The 23,848-nt window shown below is 45.6% G+C and overlaps 4 protein-coding genes across 17 annotated transcripts; 3 read left to right on the forward strand and 1 right to left on the reverse strand.

The window, feature by feature from the left end:
* Positions 1–7: 7 nt before the first annotated feature.
* Positions 8–3,827, forward strand: LOC139570054 (uncharacterized). Of its 3 annotated transcripts, none has more exons than XM_071391531.1 (5): positions 8–376; positions 717–1,856; positions 2,028–2,129; positions 2,815–2,931; positions 3,025–3,827. In XM_071391531.1, exons 2-5 carry the CDS (start codon positions 722–724, stop codon positions 3,051–3,053), a joined length of 1,383 nt encoding a protein of 460 aa, XP_071247632.1. In that variant the 5' UTR covers positions 8–376; positions 717–721; the 3' UTR covers positions 3,054–3,827. The 3 variants fall into 3 exon arrangements, with proteins under 3 accessions (XP_071247632.1, XP_071247633.1, XP_071247634.1); XM_071391532.1 differs by having other exon boundaries at positions 720–1,856; XM_071391533.1 differs by lacking the exon at positions 2,028–2,129.
* On the reverse strand, positions 3,744–12,738 carry LOC139570051 (BRD4-interacting chromatin-remodeling complex-associated protein-like). Of its 12 annotated transcripts, none has more exons than XM_071391527.1 (13): positions 12,637–12,738; positions 10,270–10,318; positions 9,883–9,928; positions 9,652–9,700; positions 9,463–9,528; positions 7,694–8,884; positions 7,548–7,584; positions 7,407–7,456; positions 7,231–7,280; positions 6,827–6,972; positions 6,653–6,747; positions 6,450–6,552; positions 3,744–6,349 (listed from the first exon to the last, which is right to left on the reverse strand). In XM_071391527.1, the coding sequence occupies exons 2-13, from the start codon at positions 10,295–10,297 to the stop codon at positions 5,877–5,879; spliced, it is 2,334 nt and encodes a 777-aa protein (XP_071247628.1). In that variant the 5' UTR covers positions 10,298–10,318; positions 12,637–12,738; the 3' UTR covers positions 3,744–5,876. The 12 variants fall into 12 exon arrangements, with proteins under 12 accessions (XP_071247628.1, XP_071247625.1, XP_071247621.1 ...); XM_071391524.1 differs by having other exon boundaries at positions 9,652–9,721; XM_071391520.1 differs by having other exon boundaries at positions 9,652–9,721; positions 9,883–9,975.
* Positions 12,739–12,908: 170 nt separating this feature from the next.
* On the forward strand, positions 12,909–14,980 carry LOC139570055 (tubulin-specific chaperone C-like). The gene is made up of 2 exons (XM_071391534.1): positions 12,909–14,342; positions 14,480–14,980. The coding sequence occupies exons 1-2, from the start codon at positions 13,764–13,766 to the stop codon at positions 14,945–14,947; spliced, it is 1,047 nt and encodes a 348-aa protein (XP_071247635.1). The 5' UTR covers positions 12,909–13,763; the 3' UTR covers positions 14,948–14,980.
* A 1,333-nt stretch (positions 14,981–16,313) lies between these two features.
* Positions 16,314–23,176, forward strand: LOC139570056 (peripherin-2-like). The gene is made up of 3 exons (XM_071391535.1): positions 16,314–17,670; positions 19,580–19,826; positions 20,936–23,176. Exons 1-3 carry the CDS (start codon positions 17,090–17,092, stop codon positions 21,140–21,142), a joined length of 1,035 nt encoding a protein of 344 aa, XP_071247636.1. The 5' UTR covers positions 16,314–17,089; the 3' UTR covers positions 21,143–23,176.
* Positions 23,177–23,848: the final 672 nt, after the last annotated feature.

The raw sequence follows: 23,848 nt of genomic DNA on the forward strand, positions 1-23,848 counted from the left end.
AACTACCACGCCCACTTTCGCTAGACTACGAGATACATTGTTTCGTTTTTACCGTTACAATTCTAACCAATTGCTGTATCGGATAACGAGTGCAATAACAGTTCGTTTAGAGAAAGTAATATCAGACATTTCTAAAGCTTTATTTGTGCTGAAAATATTTTCGATGTGGAATTATCTAGCTAATTTTCTCAGGCGTTTACTTGTGCTACCCAAGGGGTCTTTTCCAAAAGTATTTAGCAGACAAAAATGTTATGGTTGAAACAACTTGTGCACACAATGTTCCACGCGTACAGTAAAATGGCACCAGTTTACATTTCGTCAAGAAGAAGATAAGCATTAGAAGCGGCGCTGGTTTCGTTCTAGCAATCAACAAACGGCAAGTCAAATTGATTCTACCACTCAAGACTCATGTCATGCGGGTTATGTAAGCCAATATGGCATTTCCCATTGTCAGGAGCACGACTTTGGCTATGCAGACTAGAAAAGCTTAATAATGGTCATCAAACTCATTAACCCATTTGATTGAGAGAAAAGTAATGCATGTATTACATATTAATGTATAGATTATGTAGAGTTTTTCTCTAAGATATTAAAGCTAGAAAGTTATTGGTTGTAAGAGACAACATTCTGAAAATAATTTCATCCTTTGTCAAACTCTGTCAGACCATAATAACAACTTAATATTTACATAATCTATAATCCTCTCTCTTTTCCAGCAGTGATGTCGTCCTCCAGTGAAACATGCCCGTTCTGTGGGAAAAACTTCAAGAGATTGAACAGCCACCTTCCCAGATGCAAGATGGCTCCGGTCGCCACAACCACACAAAGCTCGCAGACCCTCCCTGGCCCAGCTGACCTCATCCGAGACAAGAACAGCAAGAAGACATCTTCATCACCATCAACAACCTCTACTAAGAGTAAGAAGACATCATCTTCATCACCATCAACAACCTCTACTAAGAGTAAGAAGACATCATCTTCGTCTCCATCACCAGCGTCATCACCATTGGCAAGTACAACCAAGAGTAAGAAATCATCATCATTGACAACTCCTAAAAACAATAAGAAGACACCATCACCTTCCTCCTCATTGTCATCAACAACAACTTCAAAGAAAAGGCAGAAGCTCCTTGATGAGACTTTCATTCTCTCCAAGGACAGTCTGGCAAAAGATACAGCCAATATCCACACAAAACCCAAAGCGATAGCCAAACTCAAAGCAGTCCCTGCCACAGCCCCAGTCCCTGCCACAGCCCCAGTGAGCACTAAAGCCAAAGCTGCCTCTAAGAAGAAGGTTTCACTGAGGGAGCAGATTGAACTATCCGCTCAGACAGCCAGAGCTGCTGCCACACTATCCCAGGAACCTTTACCAGGGGCACGGAGTGAAGAAAGACCCTTCTGGAAGGAGGTGGAGATGGGGAGCAGTAGGGAGAAGGTGGGGAGCAGTAAGGAGGAGGTGGGAGGAGAAGAGAAGCTGCAGAGGTCAGGCAGTGGTCAGCCCAGACCCAGCATCCAGGACCACACCACCATCAAACCTGACCGGCTGTACAGCAAGACAATCGCACTGGACCATAACCCAACCATAACCTCCGACCTCAATAAAGACGGTCTACGCAGCAAGACAAGCAACAGGGGACCACTCACGGTCAACCACGTTTCAACAGTACTGGACCGTGTTCAGACCACAACCGCTGATCGTAACAAAGACTATCTGTATAACAAGACCAGAAGACTGCTCACGGTAGAACTCGGTCAAACCTCCGTGAGGACAGAGTCAGCAACAGCCAATCAGAGCATGACAAGGGAGAAAGCGCCATTCGACACCAGGAAGTATGGCACTGAGCAGAGGATCATGGGTCTGTAGTGTTTATCTGGTCCTACTGTATTATGGCTGGCTAATCCATTAACCATTGACATCCCTACTCCCTGTAGAGGAGACCAGCACTAACTAACTGGTTAACCATAGACATCCCTACTCCCTGAAGATGATGAGACCAGCACTGATTGACTGGCATGTTGTGTTGTAGGTAAACTGTCTCTAGGGGAGGTGAGGCTGAAGGAACTGCCTTGCTGGATCGCTACCAGAGCTCCCCGCAACCCCAGAAATGGAGTACAGGCCCTGAACAGCGGTAGAAGACACCCTACACCAGGGATCATCAACTAGATTCAGCTATAGGACGATTGTTTTTCATTGAGCGGATGGTCAGGGGGCCGGAACATAGTTACAAATCATTTATAGACTGCAAATTGACCGCAAGAAGCCCAAACAGATATAATATTTGACAAAAACATAATCATTTTAAACCTTGCTTACATTTGTATACGATCACATACACTGAGTATACAAAACATTAAGAAGTTACCAGCTACTAAGTTGCTTTGAAAATAGTGGAAACAACTACACTTTGTACACTGAGTGTACAAAGCATTAGGAACACCTGCTCTTTCCATGACATAGACTGACCAGATGAATCCAGGTGATATTGATGTCACTTATTAAATCCACTTCAATCAGTGTAGATAAAGGGGAGGAGACGGGTTAAAGATGGATGTTTAAGCCTTGAGACAATTGAGACATGGATTGTGTATGTGTGCCATTGAGGGTGAAAGGGCAAGACAAGATTTAAGCGCCTTTGAACGGCATATGGTAGTAGTTTATTTTGTATTTTTAAATGTTTTTTTTATCAGAACTTGGGGGTGCCAAATAAAACGCCAGTAGGGGAACCCTGCGCCACACACACACACAGTGAATCTATTCGGTTATCCCATGATATCTCTTTTAGGTCCATCTACCATCTCTCTCTCTTTCTCTAGGATGGCAGTGGTACTACAGGAGGTATATAGATGTGAGGAAAGGTGGAGTGGGAGGAGTGGCCATGCTGCTAGCAGGATACTGCATCCTGGGCTACACTTGGCACTACCCGCACATCAGTAAGTGTGTATGTGTGACTTCAATCTTCAGAAAATTGACTTGACTTTCTTTATTTTTCTATGTTTACAGACTTGTGTGTTTTCCCTCAATAGAGCATGACCGCTGGAGGAAGTACCACTGAGCCCTGCTGAGCGCCAGCGGTAGGGGTCAAACTAAGGGGAAACCTCTCACTCGGGGAGCGCGCCCCTAGTGGTGTGGTGGAGAAACATTTTCCAACAGGAGACATATTTGATGGGCTGCAGCTATGGCGAAAAACACTTTGGCTTTATACATATATTCTTCTGTGTGAAAGGAGATGTATACAGAAGCAACACTGAGGTGCCCGAGGGAAATGGTCTAATTTCAGTTTGACGTTTAATTTCTTGTAAACCTTGTGTACAACTTAAGTATTTATGTCGCATTTGCTGTTTTGTTAACTGTTTATGAAAGGGAAGGATCTCTCAATGTTACAGCACTTCTGCTTCTAGGACAAGTTCAAATGAATTGTGTTCTCTAAACTAGTGAGAACAGCGTCAAAGCTAGTTCAGCTACTCCTAAAAGACTCCCAGACAGTCCAGCAAGTGTCACTGTTGGACTGTTTTTGTTTAAACTGACACTGTACTAATGTGTGTAGCATGCCCACCCAATCAATGCCTCAAATGATTGAATGTAAAGTCATGACCAGCCATGAGACAAACTTGCCCAAGTATAGTAATACTATAATAACAAGTATTGCAGTGTGTGTGCTTGCAGTATTTAACTGACTGTGAAGGTTTAACCAATACTACATGTTTGAGAAAGGTTAAGTTTCAAATTAATCAGGCTATGCCCATTTATGATTGTATTCAAAATGAATTTATTGTTGACTTTTCTCTTTCTGTTGTAGTGAACACAAACTAAAAATGAACAACTGACAGTATTTGTAACGATTTCTCTTGGAACACTTCATAGCCAACAGAATACAAAAAAAAAACTTTTACATTCTTTTTCTTTACAAAAAAGTATAAATATTGTTTCATTTTTATATATATATATAGATATATATATAAAAACTATACAAATCATGTACAGAGTGAGACAAACAAAAGTAAACAGTGAAAATGAAGTAAAAATGTGTCACTCCTTGGCAGAAAGAGCCTAATATATCAACCTTAGGCACTCCTGTGTGAAACGACTGTTCGCCATCAAGTACACTACTTTTGCTCCACGCCACATAAGCTTGTCAAAAGTAGTGCACTATCACAGGCATAGGGTGTAATTTGAGACATGGGGGTGGTCAGGACCAGGGCTGAAATACAGAGGGTTGACGAGACAAACTGTAAAACAGACAGCTGTGTTCTCTCTCTAAAGCCTTCAGTCTGTCCATTCGGTCAATTTATGAGCATAGACACTCCCCTCTCTCTCTCTCCTGTTGATTGGGGTATAATTGTTGGGAGGGACAGGAGGATTGAGTGAAGTGATGGATAGAATGGAGGAGAGGAAAGTTAAGTGGGCGAAGTAATGAGTAACATTCGTCCAGCGTACGTACGCAGAGACATACACATACAACCCATGACCTTCCAGGGTCATTAAATCTCACGACGGTTACAGTGGTTGCACTGGGACACACATCCCTAACAACACAAATAGTCATTTATAAAAAATAAAAGATAAACACGTCGAAACATTTCTCCCTCAATCTGAGGAGTTAGCTCCCCCCAACACCAATACACTCTGACGAGAGTGAATGTGTGTGAGTGCAGAGGGGCGTCACATACCTTTAAGGTACAAAAGAAAAATGCCAAATAAGAAAATGACAAAACTGACAGAAAACCAAAAGCTGCTTGTTTAGTCGTTATATAGACACAGAGTGTGAGTGAGTCTCTCTGGCTTGACTTTACCATGAAGACTGAAGTAGAAAACACAAAAATACCTATATTTGTTGTAGTTTTCCAAACCATCAATTACTACTGTATTTTATGTGTAGGTGTGTAATGTCAGGTCTAAAAAGGACATTTCTTACAAGGCTTCTTCATGTAAACATTTCAAGGACAACGTAGAATTTCTCAGGCACAGAATCATCATCTTCCTCCTCCCTGAACTTCAGCATTGTGGGACGTAGCCTAACATTGGGGTTCAGGAATTTTTGTATAGAGGTCAATGAGAGAGGGTGTCGAATTTGGTCAACAAAAAATGTACTTGCTCATTTGCTACATGAGGCTTATTTGATCAAAAAGAAGTTTTGCAACGGTTCGGTTGTTAAAAATGCACTGATATAAGTGGACACACGTGGCATTAATATCTGAGTTGTACCTGTTGTCATAGAGATACTGTATATAGAGGACTCATCGTGGATATAACTTGTTTTAAAGTGGCCATTGGGGCTTCCACCAATTTAAAGTAGCCAACTCGGTGGGGATTCCTATTGAGTTGGAAGCAATCGGCCAATGAAGAAGAAAATGTACTACTTTAAAATGGAAATAGCCTCAATGGTGCTGCCCATGCTGTCACAGACGCTATGATGGCACAGATACAGAGATGAGTCGTCCATCTATCTCTATAGCCTGTTAATCACACACGTATCTGCCCTCTCATTGGCTAAAATAGTCCTACCTGATCTCGCCACCTCCCACCTGCCTTCCATCTTAGAGGACATGTATTTCCATTGTTAGAGCAGTCAATCGACTATTTTGTCAATATAATAGACAATCTTTGCATCCTCTCCCCACTCACACCCAACAGGATATGATGTCACAAAGATCATGACCCCTGGCTGTCCTACAGTAAACATAATACTGTAACCATAGAAATACAATCTAGATTATATTTCTATGGCTGTAACTAACTCAGAGCTGGTTGAACTGGACTGACAATGAGAGTAAGAAGGAGAAAATAAACAACAAACATGTAATCCCTGGGGGGAAAGGATGGGAGAGATGGAGAAATGGAACGATAGAGTGATGGGCACGTCTGCCCATCAGTCTGTCTAACATTCTAGAATGCTGTTGACGGCTGCCTCTAGAACCGAGTCTGTGTCGGGCGGGGTGGGAGGGAGGGGTAGGGGGGCCTGGGGGTGAGAGGACAGGTGAGACAGGTGCTGAGTCTGTTCCGTCCCTGTCGACACTGCCGCTGTGGCCGTAGCAGCCACGTTTCCAAGGTGATAGTTGCTGTTGTTGTTGTTGTTGCTACAAGCAGCTTTGTTTCCATAGTTGCTATGTTGAGTCCTCTTCAGGTCAATGATACTCTTATAAGAGTCTATTCCTCCTCCCCCACTACCTCCCCCCGGGTCTCCATAGCCTGACTGGGGGTCTGTCCTGTAAGGGGGGTCTGTGGTCACCCCCCTCACTGACTGTCTATGGCCATGGCTGGACGAGGGGGAGGAGAGAGGGTCCAAGGGGAGGCAGGGGGGAGAGAGGGGAGACGGCTTCACCGCACAACAGAAATCTTCCAAGAAGCCATCTATGGAGGGAGAGAGAGAGAGGGAGAAAGAGACATGATGAAAAATAATGGTCCACACCTTATGAATGATCCACATTCCTGCCATTTCCCTCCTCCTCACCTGGGTCAACCAGTATCATACGTTTGTCCTGTGTCAGGTTCTGGCGTTCCTCTTGGTTAAAGGTCCTGTCAATCATCACCATCTCTGAGGAGGGACTGGAGCGCTGCAGGAAAAGAGGGAATTAGCAACATCCTTACAATTTTTAAGATAAACAAGTATTTGTGTGTATGTGCTTATGTCCGTGTGTGTGTGCGTGTCCTCACCTCAGCCTCCACCATCAGCAGTCGTCTGTATTTGTTGATCATAACCTGGGTTCTCTTCAACACCTGAGTCGCCATTGTCTCAAACTCATCATCCACTGGTACAGACAGAACACAGTGTCACACACACACACACACACACACACACACACACACGGTGTAGGGGAGGTTTCTGACCTTGAGAAAACTCTTCCTTGTTGGGCGGAGCACCGTGGAACATGTGGTAGGGGAGGAGTCTGTGCAGTGCGTCATCCAATGAGGTGAAGCGGGTGATGTCAGGTGACAGAACCCCTGAACGATCCATCGTCAACTGATGTAGCATCCTGTAGACATACACATTGTACACTTGTCACATACAATCAGTATATATGCATATGTGGATATACACACACACACATCTATACCACTGGAGGCTGCTGAGGGGAGGACGGCTCATAGTAATGGCTGGAATGGAGTGAATGGAATGGTATCAAACTTATGTTTTTCATGTGTTTGATATTATTCCATTCCAGCCATTACTACGAACCGTCCTCCCCTCAGCAGCCTCCACTGATTTATACGCACAAACATAGATTACTTACATTGCTCCTCTGGTGAGCTGCTGAGGGGCCGGCCTCTTCTGAGCGCTGACCTACAAGAGACACGTCATTTTCATCATCACGCACACAAACTAACACACAAACTAACACACAAACTAACACACAAACTAACACACAAACTAACACACAAACACACACGTGTGCAACACGTAGACTACCTGTGTGTTTAGCAGGGAGTCTTGGCTCATGGAGGTCATTGTTTTCACAGCTAGGAGACAAAAAAGGAAACAGGAGTCAGGAGAGGGGTTTCTATATGTGTAACTACACACAGACACACAAACTCATATACAAACACAAACCTTTGTTTCCAAGGAGGTTGACAAGCTGTGTCTGAGCCTGTGACAGGAAGTGGAGAAGAAAACAACAAAATATATTATAGAAACGAATACAAAGAGGGTAATATTTGAGAGCGAGAGAACGAGGGGTAGAGAGTTGTAGTTAGTACCTGTGAGTATTCCTCGTCCTGTGTGGCAGTACCAGTACCAGAGAGAGACATGGGGGAGAGGGAGCTGCTGTTCTGAGTCACTACGAGGCGCTGCACTGGGCTGCACAACACCTGACCCCGAACCCCTGTGGTCGCTGTGCCAACCAGCGTCAGACACCCCTGATTTGATGCCGCCTGGATGGGGGCAGGGCTAGTACCAGGAAAAGTCTGCCATTTTTGGGTCATGGCTCCTCCTAATCCCACCTGACTGCCTCCCACCTGGATCAGCTGACCACCCGCCGTCGCCGTGAAGTTCTGCCCGGTGACAAGCTGCACTGTGTTCTGATTGGCTACCATGGTTGATTGGGATGGGTCTGAGGAGCCATTGTGGTGGACCAGGTACTGCCCTGGGGCCAGGTTGGCCTGGGCTTGTTGTCCCTGGTTCTGCTGCCCCAGTGGAGAGTGGACCAGGATGGAGCCGTTAGCTGTGTAGTGTCCCTGGGCCGCAGTATTAACCATGGTGGTGGTTGTGGTCTGGAGTCCCAGGCTGTAGACTGTCTGAGCCCCAGCTTGAAGGGGTTTGGGCTGGATAGGTCTGACCAGGGCCTGGGTGCCCCCTGGTCCTCTCTGGATGATGATGTTCTGCAGGGGGATATTTTTAAAGGGCAAGCCCACCTGGTTCACCTGGCCCGTTTGGGAGGAGGCGGCGAACACCTGCCCCCCTGCTGCTACTCCCCCCATCACCCCCCCAATCTCCCCACCCTGCCGGAGGAGGATCTGTTGGACACCACCACCTCCGAAGGACCCCAACACCTGGATGTGCCCCCCTGCCTGGCCGTTGGGCAGCTGGGACACCTGGGATACGCCCTGGAGGAACTGACCACTGGGAAACGCTGCTGTCGCCGTGGTGACCCCGCCGCTGTACCCCCCCGAGACCAGCTGGGCGGGGAATGGGGAGGGGGCCGGAGGGGGAGGTGGTTGGGAGTCTAGCATGGCCTCCTGTTCCAGAGTCTGTTCAGTGATGTCTGCCTCCATGAGAGACTTCTGCAGGATGTCAAAGTGCTGATCCTCTCCTCCTCCAAGATCCATTCCTCCTGGAGAGGCTCCTCCCCCCAGCTCATCCTCGATGAACGATAGGCTGCTGGAAAGCTGGAGGCCAGCCCCCGCTGAATCCTCAAACTCGCTATCTTTGAGGCCGGAGTTAGAGCCAGCCTGAGAGAGAGAAAAAAATAAAACACTTTATAACTATAATTGATACTCAAGGTGCTTTACATAGTAGTGGGAAGTTCACCTTATCCACCGTCAGTGTCTAGCACCCACCTGGGTGATGCACGCAGACCATTTTTGTGCCAGAACACTCAGCACACATCAGCTATCAGGTGGTGAGGAGTGATATATGCAAATTAGGAGGAGGATTAGGTGGCCAGGTTGGTAATTTATCCATTACACCAGGGTTAACACCCCTACTCTTATGATAAGTGCCATGGGATTTTTATGACCACAGAAAGTCAGGACACCCGTTTAATGTCCCATTGAAAAGACTGCACGATAGGCAGGGCAAAGTCCCCTTCACTGCCCTGGGATCTCCCTAGACCAGAGGGAACAGTACCCCATACACCACTCCAGCAGCATCTGGTCTCCCATCCAGGGACCGACCAGGACTGACGCTGCTTAGCTTTAGAGGCAAGCCAGCAGCGGGATGCAGGGTGGTATGTTGCTGGCAACTATGCAGGCTCCGTCGGTATATAAACCCACTGGCAGCAGGTAAGGAAAGGTTTACTACGACTCACAGTGTTACTAGTGAAGAAGGTTCCAGCAGAGCCGTACGCTGCGTTCGTCACATCATCCTCCTCAATCTGAAGGAGAAAACACACTGTCACTTCACCTGTATCACAAAGCAGCCTGCTAACTTTATTAAATATTATGTTAGCTGAAATGGCCATGGATGACCTAGTAGACCAGAGGGGGGAAACACTCACAGACTTGTTGGTGGAGCCGTGGAGGTAGTCATTCAATGCCTGCACATCTCTGAAGGAGAGAGGGAGGGAGCTTGAGTGAGAGACAATCTGAATTAATTTTTTTTAATGCAATTTTGTTAACATTTGTAGCCCCTGGGAAACATACTTCTCTGTTCCACCTGCCATTATGAATGCCTTAGTGTTAGATATGTTATAGACTATGTTTGTGATTTAAGTGTCAGATAGATTTACCCTATAATATCCAGAAGACGGCGATCGTCCTCATCATCCATGACACCTGGGAGAGGAGAGGTGAAAGCAGAGAGGGACGAGGTGAGAGGAGAGCTGGATGAGAGCAGAGAGAAGGATGATGTGAGAAAAATGATGTGTAATGGAAGGAAGGATAAGTGGAAAATATTATATTAAGGCTTTTAACTGTATACATTCTGTAACTATGCTAAAAAGCTCAAATGCAATATAAGAGTTTTTATTCAAACCCCTGTTACTACTCTAGATTGCGGCAACAATTCTTATGAATGCTTATGAGCACTAAAGAGCAATGCAGAAACATTGACAGTGGGCCAATACAGAGGAAGTGGTGTGTGGTGACAGTTGGTAATGACGCAATAAAACACTCACAGCTTTCTGACAGCGAGCATGGAATCATTAATTAACCACCCTTTATTTTCTGTGCTGGAGTGGAAGGGAGCAGGGTGAGAGAGATACAGGAAAGAGAGAGCGAGGTTAAGAGAACAGTAGGTACAGTATTGCCCCTATCCCTCCACCTAGTATCCAGATTCCCTGAGAGTAATAATATATGACATTATAGCAGACGCTCTTATCCAAAGCGATTTACAGTCGTATGCATACAACCCACTATTCTGGCGTTGCAAGCACCATGCTCTACAGCAGACCGCGAGTGACGCTCCCGAACCCTACCCTTCTCCTGCACATTGGTCGTCTCTCCTGTCACCTCCCATAGAATGAAGATGGCCATCGGTGTAAATAACTCCACCCTGTTCAATTTCAAGGTTGTCTGGGAGTTGAACGTTTAGAAAGCATTTAAATTTGTTCTATAGCCAACATTCCACATAACTAACTCCTATGATGTTGACCTTGTATCATGGCGGAAGGGGCCATAGAACAGTGAATAGCAATAGTATCATACTATTCTCAAGGGCGAAACTGTTATTTGGTTAATTCATAGAGCTGCAATGCCAGGGTTAAACAAGGTGGGGCTTTGAAAAATGGATTGCCAGTGTAGGGGGCCTAATATACTGTGATGTGTCCCAATTATAGACTTCTTTTTTTACTTATTTGTATCGTTCATTCGACGTCATGTCGAATTACAAATCTGATACATTGTGTCAAATCAGTGATTGTAGCCTCGTACTCCCGTGTCAGTCTGGAAAAATGTAGCAAGTCTGAAACAAAATGGCGACTCCGCCACCATCTTTATTTGAGAAAGAAAAGCCTGATGAGACTCAAAGCAATGCGACAAAGTCTCAGCTACAATTGAGTAGTTCAATGTAGGGAATTACACGACTATGGTTAATCAGATCTAACTGGCCGTTTTGAAATTGCGAAACTAGTTGTATTTTAACCAGACATGTGGCATACGCAGATAAGCGTGGCACTTTATATGCAGTTTTCCACACCCCAAAAAGGAAACAAAACAATACATTTTACTTCACAAATTAAACCGATACACGCGCTCTTGGATGGTCCCTTCAAGTCTTGTTAGTTAACGAAACGCTAGTTGAAAATAATCTGATGGCGTCGTAGTATATACGTTGGCTACGCGACTAGCTAACCTTAGCTAGCTTTATAATGTCCCTCTGCCCATTTCACTGGTTATTTTATGCCATAGTGGCGAGCTAGCACCACTAAACATTGCATTTGTACGTGTCAAATAACGTTAACTGTCCAAATTCACACGTAGTGACAAAAAGCCCTGTCATTTGGCTTTGAAATATCAAAGATTTGACTAGATAAATTTGACCGAATGTGGGAAAACAAGCGGCTAGCTAGAACGTTGTCAGCTAGCTGGCCAATAAATGCAAAAGAAACACAAAATATAGCATTTCCTCTCCCCCCCTACAACTCGCCCAGTGGTCGGAGTAGGCGTATAAGAAGAGATAGCTAAACCAGCTCATCCGAAGAATAGTCGAAACATTTTGCTCCAATTGAATTTCGACATCGCAATAACACCCTCCCAAATCTTAGCATTGTGCTGAGTCGAACCGCTAGCTAACGACAGTCGTGGCACAGCGCTCAATCTTTGGCGTCGTTAAGAAAGCCAGTTAATGTACAGCTTGCTATTTTTATGTCCAAAAATAGACTGAATCGACGGCCAATGAATCGCATTCGAGCACAAAAAGCCTGTCCTTCCAGCCTCTAGCTGACGTGCTCTTTCTCTGTTGGGGTAGACTAAGGCTACCACTTGTCTTCTACGGTATTTAGCTCATCTGCCAGCATGCAAAACGTCACATTTCTCTCGATTTGCTGAACAGACGTATTTCAATCGTGGAATTTACTAGAGCGCGGAGTCTTCCATCAAGCAGCTCTTGGGGCTACTTATTTGACCGATGCTTTTTTTTACTGGTAAACATCGGCCTGTTCTAGGTTAGCTCCGTTGTCGCCTATTTAGAATCGTCGGACAGAATTCGTTGACACGGCTAACGGACTAAACAGCGTCGAGACGTAAATATTTATTTCGATTAGCATAACATAAAGACGACTGAAAGAAGGCAAACCCTTACTCCTGTCTCACTCTTCTTGAAACCCAATATCTCCATTTGGCAACTTTTAATTTGCTCCCCCCTCCTCCTCCTCCCTCCCTCCTTTCCCACTCATATATTTTTCTCACTGTCCCTGTTCTGTCTCAGATATATTTCTCTCCACTCTCACTCTATTCCCCCCCAGAAGGAAGGGAGGAAGGAGGTTGTGTGTGTTTTTCCTTGAAATTTTATCACAAAATTATAATACACTCAAAGGGAAACTCACCGTCATGAAAAAGCAGTGCCTTGTCAACGGGGTTTCCTCGCCATCACAGCACGGGTAGTCAGGGTAGTGCCGCTCCAGCAGAAGGCAGCAACATCAGAGCATTCTACAGATAGCATTGCAATATTCCATAGTACTCACATAGTACAACCAAATAATTACTAAACTATAAATACTGAAAAACGATGTTCTACCATTCATTATAAAAACATTTTTTACTTAACAGATACTTAAATTCTCCCATATGAATAGGAAATTGTTTTACTGTACACTTGGCTACTATGAACGGTAGGGGGCCACTAATAGATGCCACACCTTGATGTGGCTGCTTAAGTAATTGAGGAGGATTGACTGCACATTGTGACTACAAAGAGATCATCAAAACGAGGGCGTTATCCCACTCATATACCCTCCAGGGGCATATAGGAGGGCGGTAAAATCTTTAATAAGTAATCCTATTCATAGTGCTGCTCTGTACACCATGTTTCAATCAGAGATTGGGGTCAACTACATATACTGCAATTCAATCTATTGTGGTGAGAATTCATGTAGGCCTATTTTATTCCATATAATATAGACCCATTTCATTTATTGCATAAAACAGTTACAGCTGTCTCCTTTGGAAGAGTACAGTTATTCCTCCCTGCAGAATAATAAAAAGTTACTGTATATGAAAGTGAGGTGTGTGTGACATTGAGGAATCAATACACCCTTCTACATCTACTGTGAAGGTGGCCCCTGATATACTCTTTTACTATTCTGAGATTCGTTTTATATTCGCCTAGATTTAAAACCCAGGAATCCTTCCATTTGTTTTCGCAGTAGGGCACGATAGAACATTGGAATCATTATAGATGGATATTTGTTATGGGTTGCAGAAACACTCGTGTATGAACGAACCTGTGTGGTCTGGCTGACACCAGCCCTCGTGGGCACTGGGGACTTTTGGTTCGCGCGTCAACCAGTTTAGGTGAGAGTGGGGAGAACGTAGTAAACGCCGTTCCATAACCCACCAATTAAGTGACAGTATAGCCACAAGAGGGGAGGGATTTATCCAATGAGAAGGCCGTTTGTTACGAAGCGACATTATCTCTTCCGCATTTGCCGATACAAACAACATAAACGAGAATATGGATGTGGAGAGTGGTATTTGTCAGGGAAACGGAGACTCTGGTCCGAGTGAGTTCGGCGTGAAGATCCCCGAGAGGATGCTGAAACGGGAACAGGATAGGCTCGAGGACGTGGAGAGAAAGAAAGAGGTGAAAAAGAGCCAGTCTGTCACGGAGGAGAAGAGTGGGTTCTTCACCGCGACGTTCGGCAGCGAAAGGGCGGCTATCGAGAAGTTACTGGCTGGTTGCTCGGGGGCTACTGACCGTGTCCTGGCCACCAACACCTTGGAGGAGGTGACTACTAAAACACAACAGCTCCAGAAGTTTCTAAACGACAGCATGGTGTTTTTACCGCAGTACGAGCTGAGACAGGCACAGGTGGCGCTCCAGAAACTACAGAACTCTCTGGCCGAGAAGAGAGATGAGATTCTCCCCAAGAAGAAGTTCGCCTTTAGGTCGCGTGCAGCAAATACACCCAAAGTAGATCCACCTGTCGCGGACCCAATGTCACCTGTAACGCCTAAGGATTCCAGCCGAACTAAAGTGGACGGAGCCATAAGCCCCCCAGAGCAGTGCGGCTTCTCCCACTTCGAGTCCCAGGTAAAAGTCCCTAACATAACAAGATTCATTAAATAATTTCTTATGAGAATGCTTGTCTCTAGTCAATTGTGCTGTAGATTCTACTCTTTGAAGGTATGTAGTTTAAATGTCTGATGACCACTGTTTGTTTTTGGCAGGTGCTGACCAAGACAGGGGAGGAGATCAAACAACAGGATGTTCTCCTGACCCACCTGACCAATTGCAAGGTCAGACTCCTGGGCTCCCCCAGCACCGTCCACATCAAACACGTCCAGAACTGTGAAATCTTCTCTGGGCCGGTCTCCAGCTCTGTATTCGTCGACCACTGCACCGGCAGCACCCTCTCCTTCCCCTGCCAGCAGCTACGGACTCACCACACTACTGACACACAGGTCTATCTGCACGTCACTAGCCGTGCCATCATAGAAGACTGTCAAGGGGTGTGCTTCGCCCCCTTTGCCTGGTCCTACCCGGGTCTGGACCAGGACTTTAAGGTGTCTGGTCTGGACCGGGAGAGGAACAACTGGAACCAGGTGGATGATTTTAACTGGCTAGCCATAGGGACCCAATCACCTAACTGGTGTGTCATCCCAGAAGCTGAGAGAAGAACTGAATGGGACTCCTAGAGACATAAATAAAGAGCCTGTCAATCAAACAAATGAATAGTGTTTTCTTATTTTCTAGAATTTATGTAGTTGACTTTGCAACAACAACAATCACTCAGTCCTGATGGTGACAAAGCCTTATGTGACTAATGCTGATGGGTTGTTTCATAATGTCCTGACAGGAGTGTGTGTGTTTACGCATTGCTGCTTTCTCACTACCCTACTCTGAGCAGTACAATTAGAACGTTAACCACAGGTAATGTCACTAACACAGTTTGTTACACGTTCATTTAATCAGAAAGGACCACCTTAGTCCTTTAAAAAAATATAATAGCCACACCATGTTTTCAAAACTCATTTCTTTCACTGTTCTCTCATCTGTGGAAGTGGTCTTGGTGAGTGTTTAGTAAAGATGTAAATAAAGGGTTTGGTTGACAAACCAATAAATCTGTCAGTTTGTCTTTAATGGTACATTAAATATTTTACTGAAAAGTTTACGGTGGTTTTCCTGGATGCATATTAAGCCTAGTTCTGGACTAAAAAGCAAGTTCAATAGGGAATCTCCATTGAATGTGTTTTTTAGTCTAGGACCGGGCCTAATCTGTGTATGGGAAACTGCCCCTAACTGTTTCTTCTCTATTCCACATCCTGTCCCCACTTTTACCATGAGAAAGCTGACATGTATTAGAGGTTATTATCATACTGTACCAGTGACAGTGCTGATCTCTGCCCTCAGCTACTCTAACACCATTATGCTCCTCTGGTTTCTCATAAGTTCTGCCAACTTCTGAAGATGTCATATCAGGTCTGCTGGCCTGTTGTGTGTCCCTGTGCAGCTCACATGTGCACCTGCCATCATGTAGTTGATTGAATGCACTGACACTCACATAACCACACACATCTCCCTTCTTTTATATAGTGTACACATCACAATCCTAGCTTTGCTGTGCAATGAAGAGGCCCCCTTTAGAAGTTAGTTTTTGGTCCACCAAACTGCCAGAAGCATTACACAGTTCATTCAGTCCAGACACAAACACCTACATAGTTAAATCTGCCTGCTTCCTTACTACAGCGGGGTATATAACAATGCAGGATCCATGAGTTAGCCAGCTAACTTGCCTTATCATTCTGAAATTACTTTTAATTTTTTTTGAAATATAAGCTAGAAATGGGCATGGTTTAATTGTCTTAACAGCCCAAAAAACATCTCAGTTTAGCTTTCTTAATGAATCAGAAAATCAATAGTTCTTTCTGGTTGTTGATCAAAGTTATCTGATCCTGCTTTGTAGTAGATTCCTCTGGTGAGAGACTGCCAGGTTGTTTATGTTGGCTGCTGAATGCAGGTGTAGCTAAGTGGGTCATGGGGAGACTGTGTTGTAGGAGCTACTCTAAGGATCCATTCTTCCAGAGCCTGTCTGTGAGGGGCTTACAGGTTTTTTGGTTGTTTTTATTGAATCGTCTCACTGACTCTACACTGCAAACATCCTGCCTCGTTTGAACCAAGGGACCCATGTCAACATCGCAGCACGTCTTAGTTCCACCTACCGGCTCTCTGTTAACCACTAACCATTAACTGTCCTCGTTTCCGGCCCCCGGTGAGTTCGATTGGGGCGACCGTGGACCATGTGAGCATTCAAACCAATTATTTATCCTGGCAGCAGTTTATGGCCTGGCTCATCTTCTGGAGAGGGATTTCTGTAAATGGGATCAGACTGCTTACAGGGGATTATCATGACGCACCTCCCCTCTGCCTGGAATCTGGAGGATCTTCCTCAACCCTCCTCCAGCCAGGGAAAGGGACATCACAATTAGCCTCACCTGTTGATTTTGACATTTTTGGAGGGAAAGTTTGGGACAGAGGCAAGGGGAAAAAGTGTGACCCTGTGTTCTGTCATCCGTCTGGGTGAGTTTGGTGAGTTTTCTTTTTAGGGTCCTGCCATTATGGGAGAGGAAAGGGCCCTGGAGTAATAAAATAACTCCTCTTTCCTTACCTCTCGTTCTCTCTGGGATGGATTACAGATCATTGGCTGAGCTGACACTCCTGCCCTGCTGAAACTCTGACTGCCTGGGACATCCAAAAGAAGGACCAGACCTTCAGACAATAGAGCTATATCTCATCTCAGTAGTGTATTTTCCTTTTAGGAATCTCCCTAAATTGCCACCATGGCACTAATGAAGGTCAAGTTTGACCTGAAGAAGCGGGTGAAACTGGCCCAGTTTGTATGGCTGATGTACTGGTTCTCAGTGATGGCAGGCGTGCTGGTCTTCAGCATGGGGCTGTTCTTTAAGATCGAGCTGCGTAAGCGCTCAGAGATGATGGACAACAACGAGAGCCACTTCGTTCCTAACCTACTAATCGGCGTGGGGCTGCTGGCCTGTGGGATCAACGCCATGGGAGGCAAGATCTGCTACGACTCCTTGGACCCTATCAAGTTCTCCAGGTGGAAGCCTATGCTCAAACCCTTCCTAGTCTCCTGTATGGCTTTCAATTGTCTCCTGGTGCTGACGGCTCTGCTCTGCTTCCTAATGAGGATCCCTCTCCAGTTCACGCTGGCCGAGGGCCTGAAGAACGCCCTGAAGTTCTACAAGGACACAGACACGCCGGGACGCTGCTACATGAAGAGAACCCTGGACCAGATGCAGATGGAGTTCCGTTGCTGCGGCAACAACAACTTCAGGGACTGGTTCGAGATCCAGTGGGTCAGCAATCGCTACCTGGACTTCAGTGCCAAGGAAGTAAAAGAGTGAGTCATGATATTAGCAACAGATCTAGGATCAGTTCTAAAGATCCCTAACCATTAGGAGGTTATAATGCAAAACTGACCTTAGATCAGTGTTAAACATAGTGATGTACGTTTTATTTGAAATAAGATGACTCTATAATAGGCCCACACCAACAAATGGTATGAATGGAGATTGTAGAGTTAGTGTATGGGGGGGTTGACTGTTCTTAATGGGTGTTCAGTATAAAGGGATTGCAGGTGCGAGGAGGGGGGGGGGCTAAGTAATATAAAAGGGCCACTTTTTGTTATAAAGTGGAGGGATTACAGGGTCAGTGGATTTTAGATTTTAGTGTTAGAGGTGGTGATGGTGGTGTGTGCATGTGGGTTTGTTTAAAGGATTACTGAACAGTGTCTGGCTTACGGGAGGTGGGGGAAGGAGATTCAGTCTGTGAGAGTTGAAGGGGAATGATTTCGGGGTCTGTTTTGCAGTGTGTCAGGTGTAAGGTGTGTATGGATTCAGGTGTTTCAAGTTTTGGTTTTCAGTGTAAGTGATATCAAGTGTGTAGTTGTGGTTGTCTAAAGGGGCAGTAAGTGGTATAAGGCGTACGTGCACCCATGTGTATGCGTGAATGTGTGTGTGTGTGTTTGTGTGTGTGAGCATGTGAGTCCTTAGTGGCTCCAACCCTACTTTAATACACCTCATTCAGAAAATCGGTCCTGTCTAGAGTGTCAGCGTTATCAAGCATTTTCAGTATTCCCAACAGAGTGTTATTCTATGTCCTTGTTGTTGGGAATGACTGGAAATTATTCATATCCCTGTCACTCTCTCATCTCTGATCCCATCAGACTACTCTTTGCATGACTCTAATTTACAACTGCCCTACAACTGTCAATCACAGTTGAAACGCTACCGTCAGACCACCCAAAGGCCAAATGCACACTCCCTGCTACAGAATCAGAGAGATTACTGCTGTCACTGTCAGTCCAGTCAGTCTCACCTTATGGGGATAATCCACATCTACTCAGACGATCAACAAACTGCTTGATTGATTACCTGTCAACTATAACTATGTTGACAAGCCACAACTAGGTTAACTAGCTACTACTGCATATCCAGCCATCGATTAGTTAGTATGCAGACTAATTCCATTTGGGCAATTCATCATCATTCGAAGTAATGGATCAACCATCAATTTATGAATTGAATTTCAATACATCCTCTGAAATGCCTTCTCAGTGTAGTGGAGGAAAGTCATTCTGAGAGAGATCCTTTGTAAGTGGAGTGGTTCATTATCCTCCATAATCCTTTGTTGTAATTTCTGAGTCCGTGGCAGATAGATGTCTTACCAACGAGGACGTGTGTTCAATGAGAGTTACTGAATGTTTTTCTCCTCTTCAGTGTGCTCATCTGTTTGTGTTGGAGACCGAGATGTAGTGGAAGTATCATAGTTCCTTCCCAATGTAAGCAGAGTTCATTCTTCATTCTCAGTTGGCTCATGCACCTTTTTTTGGAAAGCAAATGACAGTATTCGTTTGCGCTGTTTCTTCCCAAATCCAATGTGAGAGCATAGTGTTCCCAGTAGAGAGGAGCTAACGGGGTCAATCCCATTCAAACAGCATGTGAGAGACTGATAGAGCTTCACGTTCCTCTCTTTACCAGGTACAATGTGAACTGATTTCAGCTCTGTCAGTAACAATGCAAGCACTGCAAACCCTTTATCATGGAAAGAGCACGAAAAAGCAGTGTTAGGTTGTGTCAGGGTTGTGCTAGGGTTGTGTCAGGTCTTTCAGCCTAATACTACCTTTCTAAATACTGGTAGTTCACTAGGACTTCATCACGCTTACAGTACATTATTATGGATGGATTGGGTAGGGCTTTTTTATATATTACCCTGACCATAAAATCTGCCCTTTGCCCTCTGACCGCCAGTCGTATCGGCAGCAACGTGGATGGGAAGTACCTGATGGATGCTGTTCCATTCAGCTGCTGTAACCCTGGCTCCCCGCGGCCCTGCATCCAGTACCAGGTGACCAACAACACGGCCCACTACTCCTACGACCACCACACCGAGGACCTGAACATCTGGAAACGGGGCTGCCGCGACGCTCTGATTTCCTACTACGGAGGCATGATGAACAGCATAGGAGCCCTGGTGCTGCTGGTCACTATTCTGGAGGTAAGAAAATATAGTCTGTAGAGCATCTACAGATGGACTATCCAAATAGAATTTTACCAAATACTCCCTTTCACTCGCTTGTTAAAAGGCATGGGGTGTTTTTTGTGATGAAGTTTGTCGCTGAGAGTGGACAAAGATGCCCCAGATGCCTGGCTAGATCCAGAATTCCTGGCATGGTGTCCTCCTGTACTCTCAATGTACATTTCAACACCTCCCTCACCTCCTCCACCTCCCTCCATCTCCTCCACCACCTACCTCCACCTGCCTCCACTTCCCTCACCTCCCCCCACCACCTCCATCCACCTCACCTCCCTCCACCTCCTCACTCCACCTCCCTCACCCACTCCACTTTCCTCACCTCCCTACACCTCCCCCCACAAACTCCACCAGCTCCCTCCACCTCCACCTCCCCCACCTCCCTCCACCACCTCCTTCCACCACCCCCCTCCACCTCCACCTTCTCCACCCCAACCCTTCCTCCTGCCTTAGTCATGATACCTGCTTCTACGCCTCCTGCTCTCTGCTGTAGGGACGCCATCACCTGCCAGGTTTACAGAGGTACACACACAGACACACACCTGCCAGGTTTACAACGGTACACACATACACACACCTGCTAAGCTTACAGCGGTACACACAGACACATACCTGCCAGGTTTACAATGATAAACATAGACACAGACCTGCCAGGTTTACAATGGTAAACACAGACACTCACGTAGAGGCAGGCTTACAGTGGTAGTGCACATGGCTGGTAACGCTTTAGTGGTCATCTTGTGGGCTATCTCTCTCAACCCCTGTAGGTTGGTTAATGTGGGGTTAGGTTTAGTTATGGGTTTTCACTTCCAGTACATGAGCAAGTCGCTGAAGCTAGTGTCTACCTCAGGCCAGGTGTAGCTCTTCACCCAGGCTAGCTGTAAGTCTTAGCCCAGGCTAGCTGTAAGTCTTAGCCCAGGCTAGCTGTAGCTTTTCACCCAGGCTAGCTGTAAGTCTTAGCCCAGGCCAGGTGTAGCTCTTCACCCAGGCCAGGTGTAGCTCTTCACCCAGGCTAGCTGTAAGTCTTAGCCCAGGCTAGCTGTAACTAATATGTCTCTCTCTATCCCCTGTAGGTTATTGTGATGATCGGCCTCCAGTACGTGAATACCTCCCTGTCTAACCTGGCCAACCCAGAGGACCCAGAGTGTGAGAGCGAAGGCTGGATCCTGGAGAAGACAGTGAAGGAGACGTTTACTGACATCATGGACAAGATGAAAGCCATGAGTAAAGGCAATGCAGTGGACGAGGCCGAAGTGGATGGTGTCGCCACGGGGAGCTGAACAAGACACGTTGACACAAACTGAGACCACTCCCACCGAAGGGAAGAAAGGCAGATTGAACACCTCCTTTGCATTTATTACACAAAATACACACATAATACACACATACATGCCCGACACACACAATTCTGTCCATCTGAAGGGAAAACTGAAATGGACACAAATGGACTCTTGAGTACATGTCAGCACTTACGATATTTTGAATGTACGAATACATGAATGTATGTATAAGTTACATTAGAACCAATTTCCAATATGCCCTCCCCCACTCCAATACACACAGACTCACACACAATACACACTTTTTCTAACACTCATACCTTTTACACACACACACACACACACACACACACACACACACACACACACACACACACACACACACACACACACACACACACACACACACACACACACACACACACACACACACACACACACACACACACACACACACACACACACACACACACACACACCTCCTCCAACCCCAAACTTTGCTACTCTGCTTCAGTTTTCTGTGTGTTTTCTTACATTCTGTATAATTCTGCCCTGTTTCATATTTTATATTTACCCCATTTTCTATAAAACGAGGGAAAAACTAAACACCACCCTTTGTCATGAAAATTCATAATGTCAGATGTTTTGCATTGTACTGTGAAAATGCATTTTTAAGAGTAAGGTCAGGAAACCAGGTATGTTGTGTTTTATGGATAATGTGGGGCTGCGTGGGGCCCCACCGCTCCCCTTCCCAGAGAGGAGGTTAAAGTGGAAAGGTTAAATGTTCATTCATAGCCCAAGGAATATATTTTTGGGATCCACCTGTAGTGCAGTTTTTTCTATTAGATAATTCATAGAAAATTCAAAAGAAAAGGACTGAAACACCCCAGATATCACCTCTTTAAAGTTCTTAATTTCTAACTGTTCATTTGAGAGATGGAGGAGGGCTGGAGACTCCTGGGCTGGAAGAGTGGGAACCATTTCACCCTAAGCCGATGTTGTTGAAGTTTGGGGAGGAGGGTTGGAGACTCCTGGGCTGGAAGAGGTGGAACCATTTCACCCTAAGCCGATGTTGTTGAAGTTTGGGGAGGAGGGCTGGAGACTCCTGGGCTGGAAGAGGTGGAACCATTTCACCCTAACCCGATGTTGTTGAAGTTTGGGGAGGAGGGCTGGAGACTCCTGGGCTGGAAGAGGTGGAACCATTTCACCCTAACCCGATGTTGTTGAAGTTTGGGGAGGAGGGTTGGAGACTCCTGGGCTGGAAGAGGTGGAACCATTTCACCCTAAGCCGATGTTGTTGAAGTTTGGGGAGGAGGGCTGGAGACTCCTGGGCTGGAAGAGGTGGAACCATTTCACCCTAAGCCGATGTTGTTGAAGTTTGGGGAGGAGGGCTGGAGACTCCTGGGCTGGAAGAGGTGGAACCATTTCACCCTAACCCGATGTTGTTGAAGTTTGGGGAGGAGGGCTGGAGACTCCTGGGCTGGAAGAGGTGGAACCATTTCACCCTAACCCGATGTTGTTGAAGTTTGGGGAGGAGGGCTGGAGACTCCTGGGCTGGAAGAGGTGGAACCATTTTATGCTAACCCGATGTTGTTGAAGTTTGGGGTGGAGGGGCTAAAGGAGACGTGGCGGGGGTGAACCAGGGGTGACCCCAAAGTTGAGGACATTTGAGACTGGCAGCTAAACCCCTGGCCTCTGACCCCTGAACTCTGACCCCAGCCCTCTGCTCTGTGAGGTCACTCAGCAGGTCCAATCAGCATTCTCTTTTTGGATTATCAAGAGCTACTGTACATACCTACATGCTCATAGACCAACGCCCAGGCTACTGTTGTCTTTGTAAATAGTCTAGTATTGATACATAACTTTTTTTAAACAGTGTAATTCATTTAAATTATTTTATTTACTGTAAAGAAAATGTTTTGCCATGAGAAATCCTTCTGTTTTTCTTTCTGTATGTTGTGTAGAAGGATGATGATGCCATTGTGTAAATGAAAATGTTAATAAAGGAAGCTAGCCCTGTGAAGTAGAGTTGGACATATTGGTGTTGTGTTGTTTCTACGTAAGACTGATCAAAGATCAAACAGCAATGCCTTCTGGGAACTCAGCGGGGTGCCTGATTTAGCTAATTGGATCAGGGTAATCATCAGATTATCGCATTCACATGGACACAGGACAACCCTGCACATGGAGACTGAAGGACGAGGGTGTGTGTGTGTGCGTGTGCGTGTTGTGTTTGTTCTGTGACTTTAGATGTAAAAAAATCTCAACTTTGTATCTCTAACATTCTAGGTGTTTTTAGTTGTTAAGCGACCAAATGATCCGCCTACGTTACCAAAGGATCCGCCATTAACTACGTTACCAAAGAATCTGCCATTAACTACGTTACCAAAGGATCCGCCATTAACTACGTTACCAAAGGATCTGCCATTAACTACGTTACCAAAGGATCTGCCATTAACTATGTTACCAAAGGATCCGCCATTAACTACGTTACCAAAGGATCTGCCATTAACTACGTTACCAAAGGATCCCCCATTAACTACGTTACCAAAGGATCCGCCATTAACTACGTTACCAAAGGATCCGCCATTAACTACATTACCAAAGGATCTGCCATTAACTACGTTACCAAAGGATCTGCCATTAACTACGTTACCAATTCCAATGTCGTCATTAAAGCACCTTTGCAAGACTTCCTTGATAAAC

Source organism: Salvelinus alpinus, chromosome 3 (assembly GCF_045679555.1).
Source record: "Salvelinus alpinus chromosome 3, SLU_Salpinus.1, whole genome shotgun sequence".
Classification (NCBI taxonomy): Eukaryota; Metazoa; Chordata; class Actinopteri; order Salmoniformes; family Salmonidae; genus Salvelinus; species Salvelinus alpinus.